Raw genomic sequence first — 22,687 nt, 5'->3', positions numbered from 1 at the left:
GGACTTCCCATGTCTTGGGAGACATTCATAACAAGCATTAGTAGCAGAAAGGAGCTCCCTTCATTTGATGAACTTTTGGGCACTTGCACTCGAGAAGAATCCATGCTCATTTCCAGAGGAAGAATTCAGAGACATGAAAGAGAACCTACAACCTTTGCAGCAAATGCCAGGAAAGGAAAATGGAAAGGAAGACCTTCCAAATGGAAGTCAAAGAAGCCAACTCCAGCATTCAACAATAATAGAAGGGACTTGTCCAAAGTCCAATGCCATAGATGTGACAAATATGGCCACATAGCTCGAGATTGTCTTGAGAGAAGAAGTGCTCAGAGGCCCAATACCAACAACAATAGCTACAATAACTCCAACAATAGGAAAGGTAGAGGTCTTGCTGCCCATGAAAGTTTTGAATAGACTCAACGCCCTCCAAAGAAGTACAAAAACACAAGGTACGCTGATAATATTACTAATACTCAATCTGAATATTTTATTGTTTTTGGTCTTTCAAGCTCATCTTCAGATAACGTTGATACTTGGCTAGTGGATAGTGGGGCATCCAGACACTAGATTGGGTATCATGATTCTAGTCAAACCATTCATCTGTAAGATGTGTTGTAAGTGCTAGACTTGAAGAAGAATTTTGTGTCCATTTCAGCCATGGAAGACAAAGGGTTCAAAGTTGCATTTTTTAATGGAAAATTCCTTGCATGGCCAAGGAAATCTAGCTTAAAGGCAACCTTCACACTTGGTGTCAGAAATGAAGGCCTATACAAAGTTTGTGGTCGACCAATTCAAGCATTGGTCCATGATAGCACAAACCGTGCGAGCTTTGGCACCGAAGATTTGCTCACCTTCATTACAGGGCTTTGCCTAGTTTGAGCAAAATGATTTCAAGCATTCCAGAGATTCAAGTGGAACATGAAGGCACATGTCAAGGATGTGCAAGTAGAAAGAATCTCAAGGGACCATTCCCTTTTGGTAGCAACAAATTTGATGAGTTTCTTCAACTTATTCATTCATACCTTTTTGGGCCCATGCTGGTGAAATCTCTTCGAGGATATCTATACAATGTGATTTTTGTTGATGACTTCACCTGTAAGACTTGGATCTTCTTCTTGAAGGCCAAGGATCAAATTTTGAATATATACTGGGACTTCAAAGCTCTAATGGAGAATCAAACTAGAAAGAAGATCAAGATCTCGAGGACAGATAATGTTGGAGAATACACTTTAAATGACTTCAAGGAATGTTGTAAGGAAGTCTAGATTAAGAGGGTGTTGACTGTTCCATACAACCCTCAACAAAATGGAGTTGCTGAGAGGAAGAACAGGACCATCTTGGAAGCAGTCAAAGTCATGATTCGTGATTAGAAGCTTCTCATGTTTCTGTGGGGGAGAAGCAACAATTACTGCAATATATGTCCAAAATAGAAGCCCTCAATCAAGTCTCGTGGAACAAGATTCCTGAAGAAGTATTTACTGGTGTGAAACTAGAAGTTGGACACTTGAGAATATTTGGCTGCCCTGTTTACATTCATGTACTTAAAGAGAAAAGATCAAAGCTAGAAGCTTCTGGTAAGAAAGGTACATTTGTTGGATATTGTGAAAATTCTAATGCTTACATGATGTATGTGCTAGGGCAGAGGAACATTGAGTTTATTCAAGATGTGACCTTTGATGAGGACACTGCACTTGGAAAAACCATGGACTTTCTTGTGCCTACCAACACTGAGAGGAGAGACGATACTATTGATGAAGTTGTAGAACCATCCATGCAAGAACTTGACCTTGCAGATGAGCCTATGGCACATCTGGATTCTTTAGATGCTCCGCCTTGTGATCCACCCTGTTTTAGGAGGAGACTTTTATGGCTTTGTGATACTTTACAGGATGCAAAGAAACATTCAGCCCCTAGAGGCACCTTCAAAGAAAGAAAGCGACTTGTAGATATTAGAGATATGCTACATTAATGAGCAACATCATGCAATTTGAACCTACTAGCTATGAAAAAGCAATAAAGGAACATGGTTGGAAAGATGCCGTGACCAAGGAATACTAGTCCACTATGAAAAATGATGTATGGAAGGTTGTTTCGAGACCCGATGGGAAGTCTGTAGTGAATTCCAAGTGGATATACAAAATCAACATACAGTTGATGGTAGCATTGAAAAGTTCAAAGTGAGGTTCATGTCTAGAGGATTTTCTCAGAAAGAGGAAGAAGATTATGATGAGAAATTTGCTCCTGTTTCTAGATACACTACCATCCAGTCTATCATTGCTCTAGCTGCTAATCAGGGTTGGAGTCTTCATCAGATGGATGTGAAGACAACTTTTCTTCATGGCATACTTAAGGAAGAAGTGTACTTGGAACAACCTCAGGGCTTTGAGGAACATGACAAGGAAACTGATGTTTGTAGATTGAAGAAAGCCCTCTATGGATTGAAGAAAGCCCTTAGGGCTTGGTATGCTTGGATCGATGGAGATTTGACAAAGCTTGGTTTTAACAAAAGCAATGCCAATCCCAACCTTTACTTCAAGGTTGTTCAAGGTATGCCTTTGATTTTGGTTTTATATGTTGATGATTTGTTCATGATAGGAGCAAAGCCTCCAATCATCTAGTGTCTGAGGGAGTTTGCCTCCGAATTTGAGATTAAGGATCTTGGATTGATGCATTATTTCTTGGGCTTAGAAGTGTGGCAGAAACTAGGAGAGATTTTCCTCAACCAAGGAAAATTTACTATCAAACTCTTGGAGAGATTTGGGATGGTGGATTGCAAATCCATGGCCACACCAATGGAGGCAAATTTCAAGAAGTTGAGCAGTGAAGCTGCAGGCCCAAATCTAATGGATCCTTCTATGGACCGATGGATGATTGGAACTTTTGTGTTTCTAGTCAACACTAGATTGGATACATGTTTTGCTGTTAATAGCTTGAGCTAGTTCATGGTGGAACCTTTGCATGCTCACTGGGTGGCAGCGAAAATGTGTTGTGATATTTGCATGGGAAAATCAATCATAGGTAGAGGTATGTCTTCGATGATGATTTGAGACTTCATGGGTATACATATGCATATTGGTCTGGGAGTATTATAGAAAAAAAATACCACATCAATGTGTTGCTTTAGCTTGGGATCTACCTTGATTTCTTGGATGAGCAGGGAGCAGAGATCTGTCGCTCTTAGTACCATTGAGGCGGAGTATATTGCAACTAGTATGGCTAGCGGTGAGGCAGTGTGGCTGCGGAAGCTCCTTGCAGAGTTGTTTGATCATGTGCTAGTTATGACCGTGATATTCTGTGACAATCAAAGCGGTATTAGACTTTTAGAGAATCCAATGTTTCATGATAGGTCGAAGCACATCGAGATCAAGTACCACTATATCAAAGATATGGTACAGAGAGGAGCAGTGAGGCTCCAACATATCTCGACAAATAAGTAGATTGCAAACATTCTCACCAAGTCATTTCCCAAAGCGAAGTTCTTATTCTTCAGAGACCAACTTGGAGTGCAGGAGAATGTATCTCTCCTTGGGAGGGAACACTATTGATTAAGAGCATTGAGCATATGCTCTTCCCACTATGTTTTGTCCAACAAAAATTGGTTTTTTTGTTGGGGGGGGGGGGGGGTTGAGTAGAGTAGCTCCTGGGTGTGAGGGTACTCCTTGGAGCCATGGACTTGGCTGAGTACATGCCCCAATATGCATCCTACTTGCAAGTCACCTTCGTGTCATTATTGACCAAGGGCCATGTTGAGATGGTTAAGCTTGTCGGGATTGCCACCCATCTGGCCAATGGGTGAGGAGCTAAGTTGCACGAAATGGGGAAACGAGTACGAGTTTCCGAAACGGGCATGGGTATGAAACGTGACCCCCCCAAATTTTGGAAACAGGGAAACAAAATATATATATATATATATATATATTAGGACATTTAAGAAATATGTGCAATCATAAAGCATATATGATACATTCTAATTTATTACATTATGATTAAATTGTCAATGCATAAACTATAAGTCTCTAAATTTACATCACATTTACTCATGAATGATCACATAATGAAAATAGCAATATCCAAAACTAGCTACAAGAAATTTCTAATTTCTTGTCTCATGCTTGATTGGGAGTCTCCTCCTACATAGTCGAACGACCTTAGTGCTCTTGATTAAATACAAGTTCCATACCCTAGTATCCTACGTGCTCTTGATTATTGGGAGTCTCCCCTGCATAGAGGGCTTGGTTCTCTTGATTAAATACAAGTTCCATACCCTGGTACATGACAAAATCCAATGGAAACATTGCAATCCCCCCAATCTTGAAATCATGAAAAACAGATAAGTCTGCTAGATTTTGAGTGAGATCTAAAATTCTACTTTCTCCATATGAAATCCAATGAGGGCAAAACCACTCTCAAACATCTTGAGTCATTTCATGGTAATGTTAAAAATTTAAGTAAAAGGATGAAAATGAATTTAACATTACCATGAACTGCATATCAACACTAGGGCCATAGGCTTGAACATTAGGTTGCCCCACTCAAAAAAATTCTCTTTTTTATAACTTGAGAGGCATCCAGAAGATATTTTAGTCGCCCAATAAAAAATTAGAAGCGAAAAAATAAATAAAAAATACAAGAAAAAATCAATTTAGAAGAGGAAACTCCTTTGTACGACCTGGAAACGTGTTTCCGGTTGTACTAGCCACGTTTCTTCCTCGAGAAATGGGCCTGTTGACCACTACGTGTCAACTTCCCAGCAGTACACCCGCTTTTTTTTTTTCTTCGAAAAAGGGATAGCGCTTGATCAACATGTCCGTGCCATTCGACAGTCATCGACAGCGTGATCAATTTATGTTGTAAACCCAGTCTGCATATTTAATTGTAAATAATCTTAGCAGAGTTGAGTCATGTATGTAAATTGCCTAGGTGGACCTAATTTTCTAGTGATAATCTTCGTTCCGGAAGGTTTTTTGTCTCAGCGATCTATGATCGGCAGAGTTTTCCTTCAGCCTAACCCGAAAGTCGGAATGGATTTTGTCATTAGAATCTTAGGAGAATCCTAGTGTGTTAATCTGCTAGATTATAGTTGTGTCACAGAACTGGGTGATTTATGAGGGTCTATGTCAAATGGGTTTTCCCTCTTGAGATGTAAAATTGTAAAAGTCGTCATGTAAAGTGTCTTGAGGGTTAGAAAATGTTTTTAATCCCCTCATAAGTCCTAGGTGCTAGGTCCTAGGTGATTTTTTCAAAGGCTAAGTTCGAGGATCCATTTAAAAATAAATAAAAATAAAAATAAAAAACTGAAAAATAAAAAATATAAAAAATATAAAAAATAAAATGAATAAATGAATAAATAAATAAATAAATAAAAAATAAAAAATAAAGTAAAAAACCTAAAAATAATAAAATAATAATATTTTGAGTAAATAAATGCAGAATTTCAATTTTTTAATGCATTAAAAATTCGACGGATGAGATTAAGAGATATCTTGATCCTCATCGACGGTCGAGATCATTTTGACATGGATCACTTGAACTAGCTGTTGGGAATTTTTACTTTAAATAGGGCGCTAGGGGTCATTTGAGGGAGGATAGGATCTGTGAGTCTTGTGCTGAAGAAGCTCTCTTGTAGTTCATTTTTTTTGTGCAATAAAGAAGACTTTGGGGTTAAAAATCTTGCTCGTGTTACTCTTTTGAAAATGCTGTAAGATTGTTTTATTTGTTCTGCGTAATTTTATTTTCAGCCATTAATGATAGCTTAATGAAGATTGATCTAGGCACAAGTATCTTGTCTGATCTTTGAGGTTTGAATGATAGTTTAGATTCTGAAATATATTGGCAGGTATCTCCATTTGATCGGGGTTTCACTATTGTTTTCTCCTTCTATGTTGATGGTTGATTTTAAGCTGTGCAAGAAATCCTTTTTTCAGATTATCGGGCGTTAGGGGAAGTTCTCAGCTGAACCAGCCAACTCCCGGGTTGTGTTTTTCTGAAAGAGCCCAGCTAGTTCTTGATTCCGGGCTTATCATTCGAAATATTTTTTATGAATGCATGCAGGGTTTTCTGAAGCATTTTACATTTAAATTAAATTCTGATAATATTACTGCTATTATTGCTAAATCTGGCCGTTCACGGGTCAAAAGCTGTAAATTGCTTGGTTCATCTAGGGTTTCAAATTTTGTTTTATACATATATTATATTAGGGTTTTATGCTCTTCTGCAGGTCACAGGTGCTACAGATCAGAGAAAATCTAGATATAATTGGAGAGGTTTCATCGTTTTCTGGGTTATCTTCTCTGCGTATTAGCTCCGCACTGTTCAAAATTAAATCAGCTGCTTATTCATACTGCTGCTATTCCTCTCCATCTGCAAAATACACAGCCATTCTTCCATTTCCACGCAGGCCTGCCATACATTTATTGCTAAGTTTCAAAGATCTCATTCCTGCTACCCTTATATGCAGCTTTCTCCTGCGCAGGACCTCTGAAACTGCACATATTTCCCCAGCCTTCTCGGTATCCAACTTGCGTTTAAGAAAATTGACCCGCAGCTTCCTCTGATTACCTGCGCAGCAAGCAAATAAAATTTGTGTTGAATCGTTTTGATAGCTGGCCGTTTCGTGGGCGCATTCTGGCGTATATCCTTCAGCGTACACCTTTTCTGGTCACAACTTCCATGGCCTTATCGCACCTCCAGACAGCAGCTACGTCCTGCCCTCCTCACCTGTAAAACTGCTTGTGGCTGCCGCTGGGGAAAATTTCGTGGGCCTGCAAACGCTCAGGATCTTTCCCTGTCCGCCGTCGAGGTCTTCCGCAGACAAACACGAGCTCGTTCCATCATGCAGACGGTGTTTCACGCAGTTGACGTGCGGTAATCCCAGGCTTTGATTTTCATTTCTTTTGTTCTGATATGTGCGTTGGATATGCTGCGTGTGGGCATCAGGTAAGAGAAGCATCGACTGAAACCCTTTCACGTGAACCATTTTTCTCCATCGAATGCCAGGTAAAATCCGATTCATACGAAAGGCGTCGTTTTCTCTATGCTGTAGCATCGTTCTGTTTTCAACGTGAGCGTAGTTTTAGTTTCTTTTTTTTAAAAAGCGTAAGTCCCTTTTTTTTGTTTTATCTTTATTCAAAATAAAAAACTTCGATATGCATTAGTTTTTGTTAGGATTTTTGATTTATTTTCTCTTTATAAAAATATAAAAAAAAAAAAAGGAAATCTGATGCGCTTTAGATTTTTTGATTCATATTAAATTTTCATTTATCTAGGTTATATATTCATGTATATATGTATGTTTTAGGTTTTGATATTAGGTTAGACTTTAAATTAGGATTTTAAAAAGTTTTGTTTAGGTTTAGAAATTTAATCTTTGATTTAGTTTAGTTTGATTTTATTAATTTGGCTAAATAGTTAGATTTCATTAATTAAAAAAAAAAATATTGTGGGAAATTTTTGCCAGATTCAGTCTTGGCTCGGAGACTTATCACGTTTTATTTTTTCCTGCTGAGATTCAAACTCTTTTGATGTGGAATTTTTATCATTTTGATCATTTGGAAGATTAGCTGCATGACTATGATATCTGGTTAATGTTCATAATTTGCATGGTTGTTCAAAGCATTTATCTTTCGAAATTTTTAGTCGCTGGATATCGTTATTGAAACTTTAATCATTATAAGAACTTTGTGGTTTTACTGGATATCTTGCATCGTTCAAGTTATTTGATGATAAATGATTGCTATACATGGTTTACATCTCTGCAACATCTAGTAAACAATCGTTTAAACATCAAACCCACAAGGCACTGGTCTATTAATTCAGCAAAATCAATCTAGTGCTTGTTTCTTCGTGTCTCCCAACCCAACTGGTCCACAGTTGGTCTTCATCATCCCTTAGGGTCTACCCCCCTTAGCCGCGGGAGACAGGCTTAAACGGAGAGATCGGGGATCAGGGTGACAGCCCCCGGTCTGAGCGTTGTCGCGACAATCTGTGCGACAACAGGGCCATTATGGCCGAAAACACATTTCCAGGCCATACGGTACGAGTTTTCTCGTTTCCATTTCGTTTCTGGCCAGAAACGGACCCTTCTCCAACGTTTCCTGCAACTTAGGTGGGGAGACTTAGGTGTGTGTGATCTGCCATGTTTAGATGGTTAAGCTTGTTGGGATTGCCACCCATCTGGCTAGTGGGTGAGGAGACTTAGGTGTGTGTGATCTTTACCAAGGTTGGACACTGCCATGGACTTGGTTGTGGTAAATTGATCTCTCCTAAGTGTTGGGTGTAGGTGTTCTATCACTTGATCGCTTAGGATCAAGCTGGGCTAGGATCAATTAGTGGACATAGGGTGTCTGATCTTTACCAAGGTCATATGGATTGCAATGGACTTGGTTGTGGTAAATCAATCTCTCCTATATTGGTTATGGATTATTCGTTTTCTATGGATGGAGACATCAATGTGCATTTGAGATGAGATCTATGGTGCAACCCAGTGTTGCGGGGGAGCCCCCCCCGCCCTCGATCCCGCTTGCAATTTGCACTCCAGGTGGGAGTGACTTGGGAGTGGGTAGGGAGTGCGCTCCTGAAATCGCTCTCGAAAAGGGAGCGATTTCGGGAGCGCGCTCCCTTAAAAAAATTTACTCTCCCAGGTTTTTTTCAATTCAATATAGGGTGCGTCGCTCCCGTTGCTTCGAGAGCGATTTTTATAACCCAGGAGCGGTCGGGGAGTGATCGCTCTCGACCACTCCTGGGTTATAAAAATCGTTCCCAGAGTAACGCGCGGAAAAATAAAGAGTTTCCGACGGAAAAAAGAAGAAGAAGATTTTTGTGGAAATAAAGGGAGGGAGGGAGGGTTAAATAGACCCTCCCTCATTCATTTCATCATTGTAGTGAGAGTGAGAGTGAGGGTGAGAGAGAGTGAGAGAGAGGGTGAGAGTGAGAGTGAGAGCAAGAGAGTGAGGAGCAAGGAGAGAGCAAGAGAGAGCAAGGAGCAAGGAGCAAGAGAGTGAGAGAGTAAGAGAAAGCAAGGAGCAAGGGGAGATTGAAGAGCTTGCAAGGGGAGATTGGACGCCAAAGAGGTAGGCTCTACAATATTGAATAGAGTTTCTAGCAATTTTTTTTAATGTTTATTCCTAAATAAATAAATAATTTTTTCCTCTATTTCCCATTTTCATTCCCATTCCATATTTTTAAATTTTGCAGATTCAAAACATCAAATTTCAAACATCATGGTTATATTTCTTGGCTTTTTCTTCTTCTTGGTTGCTTTTTTGGTTATTATGGTGTTGGAGAGTAGAAAAAGGAGGGTTGAAAATGAAGAAGGGGATGAAGAAGGGGGTCATAGTGGATTTGATGAAAAACCCGGTGAGGAGGAGCTGGAGGAGAGTGAACATGAGTCAACTCAAAAAACTAAACAAGACCAAACTCCATTGTGGAAATATGTTAATAGGCCTAATGCAGGGAAAGGTGGTGGAACCACTAAATTTCGTTGCCTCCATTGCAACAATAATTACACAGGTTCATATACTCGTGCCAGAAAGCACCTCTGCGGGAAAAAGCCATGGGATGGAGATAAACAAATAGGAATCAAAACTTGTTCAGGTGTGTCAGCAGCAGATAGAGCCAAATACATAAGGGAAGAGGAGGAAGCCCAATACAAATCTAAAAAATCAAAGGGTTTCTTTGAACCAAGCTCACAATCACATGCACAAAGAACTCCTTCAATATCCTCCCAAGGCAGTGGATATGGAGGCACACAGTCACCAAGTTTAAGGCGTAGAAGCATATCAGATTTCCTTGATGAAGGGTGTAGGAATGATGTGGATTCAAAAGTTTACAAGTTTGTCTATGCATGTGGGATACCATTCACTGTTCTTCGCTCACCTTATTGGCACGAAATGGTGTCTGCCATAAATGATGCCCCTAAAGGATACAAGAGCCCTGGGTATGACAAGGCAAAAATATCATGAAAAAGAAAAAATATCACATTCTTTGAATAGAATGACAAGTTCTTGGACTGACCATGGGGTGTCCATTGTATCTGATGGATGGACAAATGTAAAAGGTAAGCCATTGATAAATGTTCTTGCTGTGTCTGTTGGTGGTGCCATCTTTCTTTCAACACATGATTACTCAGACAAGTTCAAGACCGGCATCAACATTGCAGAGCCATTATTTGAAACAATTGAGCATATTGGGCCATACAATGTCATCCAAGTCATCACTGATAATGCTCTTAATTGTAAGGCAACAGAAGCAATTATTGAGGATAAATACCCCAACATATTTTGGTCTGGGTGTTTGGTTCACCCAATGAACCTTTTGATGCATGATATTGTTAAGAACAAAAACGAACAATACAAATGGATTGGTGATTTGTACCAGAGAGGCAAACAAATGATAAAATTTATTACAAATCATAGCAATACCCATGTTCTTTTCCACAGTCACTCAAGATTGGAGTTGTTGAAGATTGCGAGGACTAGATTTGTACTTCACCTTCAGGCGCCTTTTGAAGGTAAGAGAGTCATTGGCTAGCATGGTATCATGTCCACACTGGAAGGTATTAAAGGAAAGGGCTACAAATGCAGTTGACAGGCAAGGTTTTGAACAGGTGGAGGAGGCCGCTCTTGATGGTATGTTTTGGGCACGTGTGAGGCAAGTATTGGATTTCACCAAGCCCATTTATCACATGATTCGGTTTGCAGATACAGATAAACCAGTGATTGGTGAGGTGTATGAGCAGATGGATACCATGTTGGGGCAAATAAAAGATATTGTTCATAACAATGATCCCAACTTGTATAAACTGATTCACGATTGTGTGTGTATATGGTGGGATAAACTTAATGTTCCACTACATTGCTTGGCGTATATCCTTACGCCAAAATACTACTCTACATCTTGGTTGCGCCAACCTGTACCAGGGGGTTGGGTTAGGGTGAAACCCCATATAGATGAAGAGGTATCTACAGGATATTTGCAAGCATTAGAAAAGTTGATACCTGACAAGGAGGAATGTGCTAGTGTGCATCTTGAATTAGGCAGATACTTTAGTGGCACTGGTTTGTTTGGTACCTTTCATGCAATGGAAGATAGAGACAAATTTGATGCTCTCAAATGGTGGGAATCATATGGCGGCCATGAACTTTTGCCAAAATTGGCAAAAAAAGTTCTCACAGGCTAAGTCACCGGATTCGTCCTAAACCCCCTACGAATCCCGAATCCAACAAATCCGACATGATTTAGTGCGCATTCGTGTCCAAATCATATGACACGTCGTGTCCGTTTCCGACACGTCGAATCCGAGGTCGTGTCACGATTTTGGGACACGTGTCCTGTTTCCAGGACTCGCTAAGCTCAGTGCGGGAATGAAAAGGGCGTGTTTGCTCATTAATATTTTCATTTGGCAACTGATTTGTGCTGTTGGCAAGTGATTTGCACTGTTGCAGCAAGGAGTAGAGCATTTTGGCAGCTTCATGATCAAGTCTAGGCCCTAGTATTGATATGCTATTCATGGTAATGTTAAATTCTTAAAGTAAAAGTGACATTCTCCTTAATCTTCATTTTCATCCTTTTACTTAAATTTTTAACCTTACCATGAAATGACTCAGGATGTTTGAGAGTGGTTCCGGCCTCATTGGATTTCATATGTAGAAAGTAGAATTTTAGATTTCATTCAAAATCCAGCAGACTTATCAGTTTTTCAGGATTTTAGGATTGGGGGATTGCAATGTTTCCATTGAATTTTGTCATGTATTAGGGTATGGAACTCGTATTTAATCAAGAGCACCAAACCAAGAGCTTCTGAATATGTCGCTCCCGCTCCCGTTTTCGCTCCCGCTCCCCGCTTTCGCTCCCGCTCCCAAGTAACACTGTTCCTGATGATATGGGTTTGGACACCACTGTTGAGTTGGCATTGGCCAACATGGATCTCAATGATCCAGTGCTAGAGCCTGTTAGATTTGATGACTTAGAGGGGTCAACCTCCATACCAGCAGATGCAGAGGCGACTATGGATATAGGGGAGGAGGAGGATGCAGAGGAGAGCAGTGGGGACCATGATGATGGGGACAGTGATGCTGATTCTGATGCTGATTGATGCCTTGAGGCTTGTATACCTGTAGCTGTTTTATATTTATTTCTATTTGCCATTGGCATTGCACCAACACTACCTATGTAACACATTTTGATTTGATGACTTAATGAGAAAACTATAGTTGTCAGTGTGTTTATCTTACTATCTTGTAGTTGTAAGTTGTCTCTCAGTTATGAATTGTGAATCATGATTTAAATTTTTAATAGATTTATCATTTATGTGACCAGTACCACTGACATTTATTTGAATTTTGTATGTACTATGCATGCTAATAGCTATAGATGAAGATCTATGTTTGAAATCAATAAATTTGTATCATTAATTAAAATTTGTGTAAGAAATATGATAATATCTAATTTTTAATATATATATTTTTAAAATATATATATATATATATATATATTTTTTTTTTTTTTTAATAAAATAATATATAACGTGTCTTGTTCTGGGGGGTCAGCATGTCCGAATCCGACACCACGAATCTCGAATCGTACGTGTCCCGAATCCCTGTGTCAGGTGACTTAGCTCACAGGTTGTAAATACTTCTTCTACAGAGAGGTGTTGGAGCACCTACAACTTCATACATAATGTGAAAATAAACAGACTCAATGAAAACCGGGCAGAATGCTTGGTTTATGTGCACTACAACTTGAGATTGTTGAGCCATTACTGTGATTGGGCTTATGAAGATCCAACATATAAAATTTGGGACCAATGTTGCACGAAGCGAGAGCGAAGCGGAAGCACGAAGCGGAAACGCGGAGCGCGGAAGCGTCATTTTCCAAAAATCTAGGAAGCGAAGCGTTCGCGGAAGCGTCTGCTATATATATATATATATTTTTATATTTTTTTGCATTTATACTCAAAACAAACATCCCAAATACCAAATTAATTGTAGAAGACATGAAAACATGCATATTTTTGCATAAATCAAGATAGATATGGCATCCATGATTCCATTGTAGTTACTAGTATGTACAACAATCATCTATATTCTAGCTATTACAAACATACATCAAATTTTTAAGCGGATATACGAATCTCTGTGGCACATTTTGGTTAAAAAACCGAAGTTTGCACTTAACACTTCGCTTTGGTGCAACCATATACTACATATGGTATAACAAAGACCCGACAGTGACAAGGCCTTGTGGCATCAGATATGATATAGTCGTAACCATATGATAAACATAAGCTCAATTGAACCGACAGATGATATGTTTGAGTTCCGCATGGCATATATTTGATAACTTTGGCATATGCATTATAACCAAAGTCCGACGGTGCGCCATCCGTGATTGGATATGACAATTATAAAAAATGTAACCTTGGCATATGAGCGCATGAACTCCGATAGTTATGTAACTCCCCTCAGTGGTGTGGCAAACATTGACGGTGTAATATTACTCCGACCCGTGGCATATATCAAATATAACCAAAGTTTGACATAGCTCCCTGCGGAATATTCGTGATATACGATTTGACTTTGGAATATGGTGTTGCCGTAAAATTTCTCCACGCCGAGTTTGGTGGAGATTCCTGTGATATTTGGAGTGTTGCTAACCAACTCCGGAATGCCAAATATAATGAACCAGCGGACATATAAACCAAAGTTTAGACATACTCCGCCATATTGACTTCGCGCTGAGTTGCTGCTATCCATGAGTTTCAAGCATTGATAACATTGTCTAATGGTTTAGCGGGGCTGCTAGGTTGGCGGGGCTCCACCAATCCTTACCCCCATTAGCATTACAACAAAACTTTAAATAAGACTTGTGCGTCACCATAAATAAAATAAACTCATAGCGGATGGTAAGCGGATATTCCAGGAATCGTTTCAAAAAATAGGAATCGCGCTTCAGAAAAACCGGAATCGCGCTTCGCCTGGAGGTTCCGGAACGCTTCCGTACGGGACGCGATTCCGGCTTAGGATCCGGGGGGGGCGATTCCTGCAACTATGTTTGGGACAACCACCCAGAGGATGATAATTTGGAGGATGGCACTATACATCTTGAAGAACTGGAAGCAGAACTTATGAGAGAGGAAGATGAAGCAACAACCATGCCGCCTCCACCATCCAGTGGCAGTGCTCGAGTTCTGAGTCTTGTTCCTTTGCTATTGCCGCCTCCATCTACACCCTCACGTGGAGGGCATGTACCTTCTAGTTCTGGTCATCGGTCTATGCGGGAGGAGCTCCTAGAAGACCACTACGACCTGATCATACATCAGACACTTCTCGTGGCAAGGGCCACATGAAGTAGTAGATAATAGATTTATAGTTTACTTGTCTTTTCTAGTTTCTATTAGTTTTCATAACTGCTGAGTCTTGACTCTTTCATATCATAATGATATTTTTTGTAAACAATATATGACTGTGACAATTTAAGTTTGAAGTTTGAAGTTGGCAAGTATAACTCATTGGTAATGATTTTGAATTATGAATATGATGCTTCGTGAAAGTTGTTTCATTTCATTTCATTTCATAATTCATTTTATAACATTTCATTTCATGTTAATATTATTTCTTGTAATGGTTAAAGTTTAAACTTAGCTTACAAGTACAACTTTGGTGATCATTGATGATAAATGTTATAGATTGAATTTTCAATTTTGAAAGCTTAAAGTTGAAACTTTAAGATTGATGAATCATGATTCACAAGACTCAATATGTTGTATGTTACTAACTTGTGGACGTGGTTGATGAAGATTATAACTTCTAGATGATTGATGTTATATGATTCAATGATCAATCTATGTTTTTTTATGTTTTTTATATCTAATTCATCATTTTACATGTTTTTGTTGACATATATGTATCAAAATAAAATAATATATATATATATATATATATATATATATATATATATCTCTCTTCGGGATTCGCTCCCAAACTGGGAGTTTTTGAAAATGTCGCTTCCGCACCCATTTTCGCTACCGCTCCCCACTTACGGTCCCGCTCCCAAGTAACACTAATGCAGCCGGAAATTCCTCCCTACCTGAGAGGGAGTGTTGAAGTTGGCAGCTTCAGGCGAAATTTTCATTGGCAATTGATAGAGACAATTCATAATTTTGACCTTGACCAAGTCAGCCTCAAGGAAGACAAGTCAGCTCACACGTGGAAAAGCCACCTCCTAAGACACATAATACAACTTCGTTGGAGCTCATTTGGCACATCTCACATCCATCCATTTGATCTGAAATCACAAAAAGAGTTCACACTTGCGAAGGAGACTTTCTGTTCCCCGATGACCAATATCTCTCTGTTTTGACTTGCTCTGACTTTCGTTGACCTGGGCTATTATGGATCTGTTTGAACGAGGTTTTGACTGAGGAAAGAGGCTGAATATTCTGTGGAATATTCCTCTGCATTGACCGGATTTCAGATTGTTTTGCTGGGTGTTGACCACAGGATTGACTGACTTTGACTGAAGGTTTGACTGGTGCATTGACTGGACTTTCTGAGGCAACTTCAGGACTGAATTTCGGCCCCTCTATTCAGCCACCTCAAGCTGAAATTCAGCCCCTGTGCAGACTGTAATCTTTGACCAGCATTGACTTTTCTCTCTCGTTGACTGGTTATTGTTGTGGTCAGATTTGGAACTTTGCTGGAACATTATTGATGTACACAATGGATTGCATCACAGCAGAGAACTTGTGGAAAATTAACACACATAGTTTGGTGAGGGCACATAATATATATGAAAGTATTATACCTCTCTTGAACATAGTATATCACATATGTAAACTTGATTTATATTAAATCAAAGTTCGATTTTTTCTCGTGAAAAAAAAGATTGCTGAGGTCACAACAAAACTCCTTGATTGCTGTTTTGTTCTGTGCAACAGTTGACTGCTTTGTTCAAATTGTTTGACTAATTGATTGTTTAGTTGAGCATCTAGTTGATCTCTTAGTTGACCAGTCAGTCGACTCTCCTAGTTGACTGTACATTGCCAATTAACTATCTCCAAAAAATTTAGAGGTGTGGTGAACGTGCATAGTCTACTATTCCAGCAGTTGCGATGTCAGGTCGTTGTAGAATGTTGGCTTTTTGTATGATATATTTCCTTTTATGTCCGCCCTTTAATGTATCCAACTAGATATATTCTCCCATTTAAGAAATATATCAGTCCTTCGAGATAATACATAGTTGCATAAGCATATATGGAAGTTTCATTTCTCTATTTAAAGGTTCTCCCTTTTTCATAATAGATGAACCGAGTTTACTTTATTGTATGATTTTCCACTTCCAATCTCGTTCTCGTAATAGTTCATATCCATTTGTTGTTTGGTGGGACTATGATGTAACATCGTGAACTCTTTAATCCTCTTTTAGTTGGTTTTTTTTTTTGGTTGTTGTTTGCGCAAATGGGAATATTTAAATGTTTTTAGTATGAAATAACCGTTCCAAGTTGATAATATTTACTGGAGTTTGCTGGACTTTTTAGTTCTGCATGGGTTTTGTTGGTAAAGATCTTGTCGTGGTAGTATGTTTTGAGCGGTTAGAGCCAATCTCAATGTTTGCTTACACTCTTCTTCTTGGTTGGTGAAGGAAAGGGCTATGCTAGATGTTGGAAGCCACATATTATACAAGCCTTTGCCGTGTCGAGTCCCTCTGGCTGGATTTGAAAGTAAGCGCTTTTGTGTTTCTCAGTACGAAGAAAAAGAGAGATTATTGCTACGGAATTTGTGCCATGTTCTGGGAGCCAAATTCACAGAGAAGCTCAGTAGAAACGTTACGCATTTACTGTGCAAATTTACTGGTGGACCAAAATATGAGGCTGCGCGTACTTGGAATATAGAGACCATTACTGAAGATTGGTTACATGAATGCGTTTGGCAGGTACATAGCTCCTTGATTTTACCAGCAAGGCCTTGTCAGATTATATTGATATCATCATATCCTGGCTGTGGCAACAGTAGGATGTCACATTTCACTCTTCAAAAGGAGTTTATACATGGTTGAAAAGTAGTGTTATATTGCATGAAGACATAAGAAATACTAAATTTGGGAGTGGGTCTTGTAATGTTTAAGTTCATTAGATGGATGCATCATGCTCCTCTAGGCAAAACTTGCCCAGGTAATTTTATTCTTTCACCTAGTCTTGGTATATGACATGCTGTGCTCTATTATTTAGGATTCGGTGCTTCCTTGCGATAAATTTCGTCCAAGAATGATGTCAGCGGAAGACAAAGATATATGTTTCTTTGGTATGACTCAACCCCCAAATCAGGGTGCTCATTTAGCTTCTGTGGAGTTTCCATCCCAGTGCCAAGTTGACAGCCAAGGTCCAGCAATGGGTGGAAATCAGACCAAAGGTATTAGGATGTTGTAACCCTGAATAATAAAATAGTGGAATGCATGCAAGCTTGATTTTAACATCTTTATTTGTTGTCAAAAGGATTAAAGAAAAAGCTGAGGTCCAAGCTAGCCGTGACTACAACCAGGGGTGGGGAAACTCAGGAACCTTATCCTAGGAGTGGGCAGTTGAAAAGGTCTTCTGCGACACAAGATGTTGGTTACAGTTTTGATCCTTGGGAGGAGCAAGCTGTAAAGTGGTCAGGAGGGATGGATAACGGTTGCATAGAACACACAGAATCTCCCAAGAGCACATCCAAGCGAGTAAGAATGCTAGAGCCACTTATTGCACAAGATTCAAATAAAGACGTATCAATGGACAGTAGTGTTGCAAACTTGACAAATGACGAGCATAAACAGTTAGACAAGGAAAAGGAACCTGGTGCATTTTGTTCAGTAAATGTTTTAACAAATATTGAAAACACAGATGGTCACTGCCAGAAAGCAGAGAAAACTGAAAATTATGAATCTTCTGATAGAGCAACAGCTGGAGATTCTGACAAGGTGAGAACATCTCTAAGGTTGTATGTTTTTCTTCAAAGTTGGAAAACCATTGCATAAATTGTTTATCATTTTTTGGGCAGCCTGGGTAACTTGTTATGTTGTGTTTTATCTCGAGCTACAGTACAATGCCTCGCCAAATGAGAAATATGACAATAAGAATGTATCCTAAGGGCCTGTAGTCGTAGATTGAGTGAAAACTTGGATTGTTTTTGACTTTGATATAGGAATTTTTTTAATTAATGTTTTCGTTGATATCTAATTGCAGCTAATTACACCAACACTTTCATTCCATGCTCGATCGGGAGGAGAGGCTGTACATTTAGATAATGACTTTTCAGATAATTTATCAGTCAGGTTGGATTCAAACCCTCTCGAGTTCGCAATGAGCTAAAACTTGTTTCACTGGTCTCACCTTTGCTTAATGTTCGTATCGTATCAGGAATGAGAAAGAAGATGAGGACCCGATTATGTCAAGTTCTCATGCGAATCAACCTCAAGATGACGACGACATTGATGAATCAGAAATGGATCATGTACATATTTAGAGCATCATCTCTATTTTCAACAATATTCGCCATGAATTACATTCCTCACCATGCTAATCTCACATACTTATGACATTGTTTTCAGGTTATTTCATATGCAACACGTGGAACGGTGAGGAAGAAGATGATGGAACGTCCGTCTCGGGTGTCTCCCCCTTCTACTAGGAGTAAGAAACGAGTAGGAGGTGGTACACCGTCTACCGGTAGGAAGAAACCTCCTCTTACGGACCTACCTCAAAGGAAAGTGTGAACTGTACATTATTCGTATACACTATAAATTCGAATATATATTGTCACTATTTCTAACCGATTTTTTATGACACCCAAGAGAGGGATACAATTGTTTAATTGTTCAAATAGAAATATTGCTGACGTGATATGGAAATAATCAAGGAGCTCGAATTTCCATGTAATCAATGAACAATCCAGCAGGAAATACCAAGATGTTACATTTGTGCCCGTTTTCACAGCATCTGTAATGTCTTACATGCTGATTCCTTTCAGGTTTAATCCTCACCAGGTGCGGGCACGCTGTATTATGGTTCGTATTCATTTCTAATGATTTGTCAAAATATATTTTTATGGAATTCTGCTGCAACCTACTACGCCTTGATATGTGAACTGCAAAGGGGCTTATAACTTTCAGACATTCATTGTTTCGTCGTGTATGATCTGAAAGTTTGATACCTAATAGGATGTTTTCTGTACATCCTGAACTCTATTCTCATGTCAGAGCAACGAACATTTAACGAGCTTGTGGTTAAGTTATGTAATAAAGCTGATCTCTATTTTAAAAGATATACAATGATAAAATTGGAGATCTCTTTCATAATTTTATTACAATATTTGCTATTTTACTTAAGAAGTTTATTTATTTTATTTTATTTATTTTTTAATAAATTGAAGTGTTTGAAAAAAAAGTTGTTAAAGATATCTTTAAAATTCTATAGGATAAATATGTAAAAAGAAATTGAGGAAGAAAAAATATTATATAAATAGAAAGCCAGAACAATTATTGCACTTTTATAATTTGGGTTTTAAGAAGTTTTGGAGGGAAATTCTAATTTCTAAAACCAAAGATAATGATATGATTCACTCCAAGGAACACAATTCTCAACTTAAAATTCTTTATGAATTCCCTGATGCCATGGACATCATTTCAAATGCTTCTATAGAGGTTGAAGTCTTCTATGAAAGACAAAGTTGAGGGTTAAGTGCCTCACAACTAGGAAAAATAAGGACATTGAATGCTACCGAGTTGTAGCTTTTAAAATCAGAGGGCCTATCCTCATCCATCACATTGACAAGCTCTTTAATTTGGCAGTGAAGCAAGGCTTCCCTAATTGCAAAGCCTCATTATACCTATTTTTACAAGTATAAAAACATTCCCTCTAATTGTAAAACCTTTATTATCAAGGATAATTTTAGGGGCGAATGTTCGCCCTTTGGCGAAATTAAGGGGTTTTAAATTTTTAGTGGGCGAATATTTTGTATCATAGTACATTTTTACAAATCACCTCAAATAGCCCACCTTATTTTAAGGGAGAGGGTAAAAAAGGTAAATTTAGCCCTTGAAATTAGGACTTACAACTTTACAACCTTCCATTCGCCCATTTTCAAGAATAGGTTTTATTTAAGTGAATCCATTCGCCCATTTTCAAGAATAGGTTTTATTTAAGTGAATCCTATGGGCCAAATACCATATTTATAAAAGAGGTATGGTAAATTAATAAAAATATAAATAAATGAGAGGTATGGTAAATAAAATAAAACATTTTTTATATTTACTCCATAAGTCACCTTATATACATGTAAGGGTGTAAACAAATAAAAATATAAGTAAAGTGGAGGTATGGTAAATAAATAAAACGTCTTTTTATACTTACTCAAAAGGTATGGTAAATAAATAAAAATATAAATAAACTAGACGTATCGTAAATAAATAAAACATCTTTTTATATCTAGTCCATAACCCTTGTTCTATTTATGAAGGCTCAAGAAAGAGGTTTTATTTAAGTGAATCCTATGGGCCAAATACCATATTTGTAAAAGAGGTATGGTAAATTAATAAAAAATATAAATAAACGAGAGGTATGGTAAACAAATAAAACATTTTTTTATATTTACTCCATAAGTCACCTTATATTTACGAACAATTAAAAAATGGGTTATATTTAGGTGAAACCTATGGCCAAAATACTATGGGACAAATACCATGGACTAGATTGTTATTAATACCATGCAAAAAACCATTATTAACCCTAATATTAGAATTAATAAAAATAAAAATGGCACATGGTATTGACCCATGGTATTCACCAAAATGGCACATGTTATTGACCCATGGTATTCACCTGGAATGTAGCCTATTTAAATGGGGGAATGAAACGAGCATGTAGCCTATGCTAAGATTCACTAGGACTTTACAAAGTTTTATTATTTAGTGAAAGACTCGCCAAGATCTTACAAGATTTTATAATTGAGTAAAATATTCGCCATGCCTGGTGAGAGATTCGCCAAAAAATTATATATACATATTATATTATTGATAAAATCGCCTTCCATTTTTCCTATATACCATGGAGATTCGCCCATTTATTATATTTATAAATTTAGGGGGCGTTCTTAAAATTTTCCCTGTTTATTATTAATCTCGTTTTAGCCAAGCTGTATGGAATTATTGTGGAAAAGAAGATTAGTCTTAGCTAGAAAGCTATGAAAAAGAGCCGAAGGCCAAGTGGGGCTTGGGTTTCATTCAATTGATCGAAGAGTGGTGCAATAATAAATTGGTCTCTTGTTGTTTTGTTGGTTGAATAAAAACTTTTGAGACTATTGCTAGGACAAACCTTCGCAAGAGGTTGGAAGAGATAAAGGTTCCTCTTGCGTTGAGGTTTATTATGACAAGGTTGTATGAGAGTGTTGTTTCCAAGTTTAGGACCACTGGGAGCTAGTCGAAAGATATTATTAACTGCAATGTTGGTGTCAAGCAAAGGTGTCCCTTGTCTCCCACTCCTTTTTACATATACATTGATAAGTTGTAAGAGTGTTCAGAGTAAGTAGGTTGTGTTAGCACAACTCTCACTGGTATTATCATCACTCTTGTTCTTTATGCTAATGGTGTTGTTCTTTTAGCAATGAGTCCTTTCGATGTTTACACGTAGCTAAGAATCCTCCACGACTTGTGTTTCAAGATGGGTATGATTGTTAATATTGAAAAAATGAAAGTCATGATAATTAAGTCTAAAAGGATCACATATGATACAAGAGATGAAATACATACTTGTACCACAATATCATCTTAAGGCTAGTACACTTTTCTTGGTTAGGAAAAACCAAGAAAAACTTATCTAGCACCAAGGGGTTCCAAAAAGTTAATATCACACTAGCAAATCTTAGGCAACATCTTTCCTCTTCTCCACCTTTCAGTAGATACAATCTAGGGTTTTTTAACATAACTTTTTCTCCAATGTCCAAAAAGGATGAAACATTAACCTTATTTTTTAAAATGCTCCAAAAGCCCCAAAAGACCATAACACTTCTAATATAAGAGAAATAAAGTACAAAGAGAGAGAGAGACATGTGTCTGTCACACACCTCTAACATAAGATGATCAAGACACAATGAGATTATCTAATGTCTATCTCATAGAAACAAACTCGAGAGTCTCACAAGTGCAAGTTCCCAATAAAGATATATTTTCTAGACTTAACTTTTCATAAGGTGTCCTCATGAACTCTAGTGCCTTACTCAAGAAGACAAGTACAAAGAAATTATTACAATGATGATGATGTGAAGGGACTCTCTCCCTCTCTCTCTATATATGAGGCAATTGACAATGTATTGATATGTTTTAATATTGTTTTGGGCTACATGATCTATTTAATTGTCAACCAGGGCTCACAAATGTTATATGCACAGGAGGTAAGTTCTCACGCTTCTTACAACGACCTAAAGTAAATGCATATGGATTTGAGGTTTCATGAGAGGATCCACCTAAAAACACAACTCAAATATGTAGCATTACAATCACTTAACTCTCCTATGGGTGATCTCAATTTCACTAGGTGTTGATTGGGTAGTTCTTCACTAAATTGTGCAGTAGGCATCCTTACAACTCTTGCTCATAAGGCATGCTGCCAAATCCCTTGAACTACAATTTAAAGAAACTTACAATCAAAATCTAAACTTCACATAGG

The 22,687-nt window shown here is 38.1% G+C and overlaps 1 protein-coding gene across 4 annotated transcripts in view; it reads left to right on the top strand.

Annotated features, from left to right (window-relative positions):
* Positions 1 to 19,302, top strand: part of MEI1 (transcription coactivator) — a 289,974-nt gene extending 270,672 nt beyond the window's left edge. For 3 of the 4 annotated variants that reach the window (XM_089392279.1, XM_089392278.1, XM_089392280.1), the window contains 7 exons: positions 16,636 to 16,926; positions 17,222 to 17,402; positions 17,486 to 17,946; positions 18,212 to 18,300; positions 18,386 to 18,479; positions 18,577 to 18,694; positions 18,996 to 19,302. In XM_089392279.1, coding sequence (XP_089248405.1) covers positions 16,636 to 16,926; positions 17,222 to 17,402; positions 17,486 to 17,946; positions 18,212 to 18,300; positions 18,386 to 18,479; positions 18,577 to 18,694; positions 18,996 to 19,111 — 1,350 coding nt within the window. In that variant the 3' untranslated portion in view covers positions 19,112 to 19,302. Of the gene's footprint in view, positions 1 to 16,635; positions 16,927 to 17,221; positions 17,403 to 17,485; positions 17,947 to 18,211; positions 18,301 to 18,385; positions 18,480 to 18,576 lie in introns of all 4 variants that reach the window. The other variant, XM_089392281.1, reaches the window with a different exon arrangement.
* Positions 19,303 to 22,687: the final 3,385 nt, after the last annotated feature.

The sequence above is a fragment of the Pinus tabuliformis genome, chromosome 1_1 (assembly GCF_031772625.1).
Source record: "Pinus tabuliformis cultivar Carrire ecotype Pingquan chromosome 1_1, CPIR1, whole genome shotgun sequence".
Lineage (NCBI taxonomy): Eukaryota > Viridiplantae > Streptophyta > Pinopsida > Pinales > Pinaceae > Pinus > Pinus tabuliformis.
The sequence above is the reverse complement of the archived record's forward strand: the minus strand, read 5'-3'. Positions and strand labels throughout refer to the sequence as shown.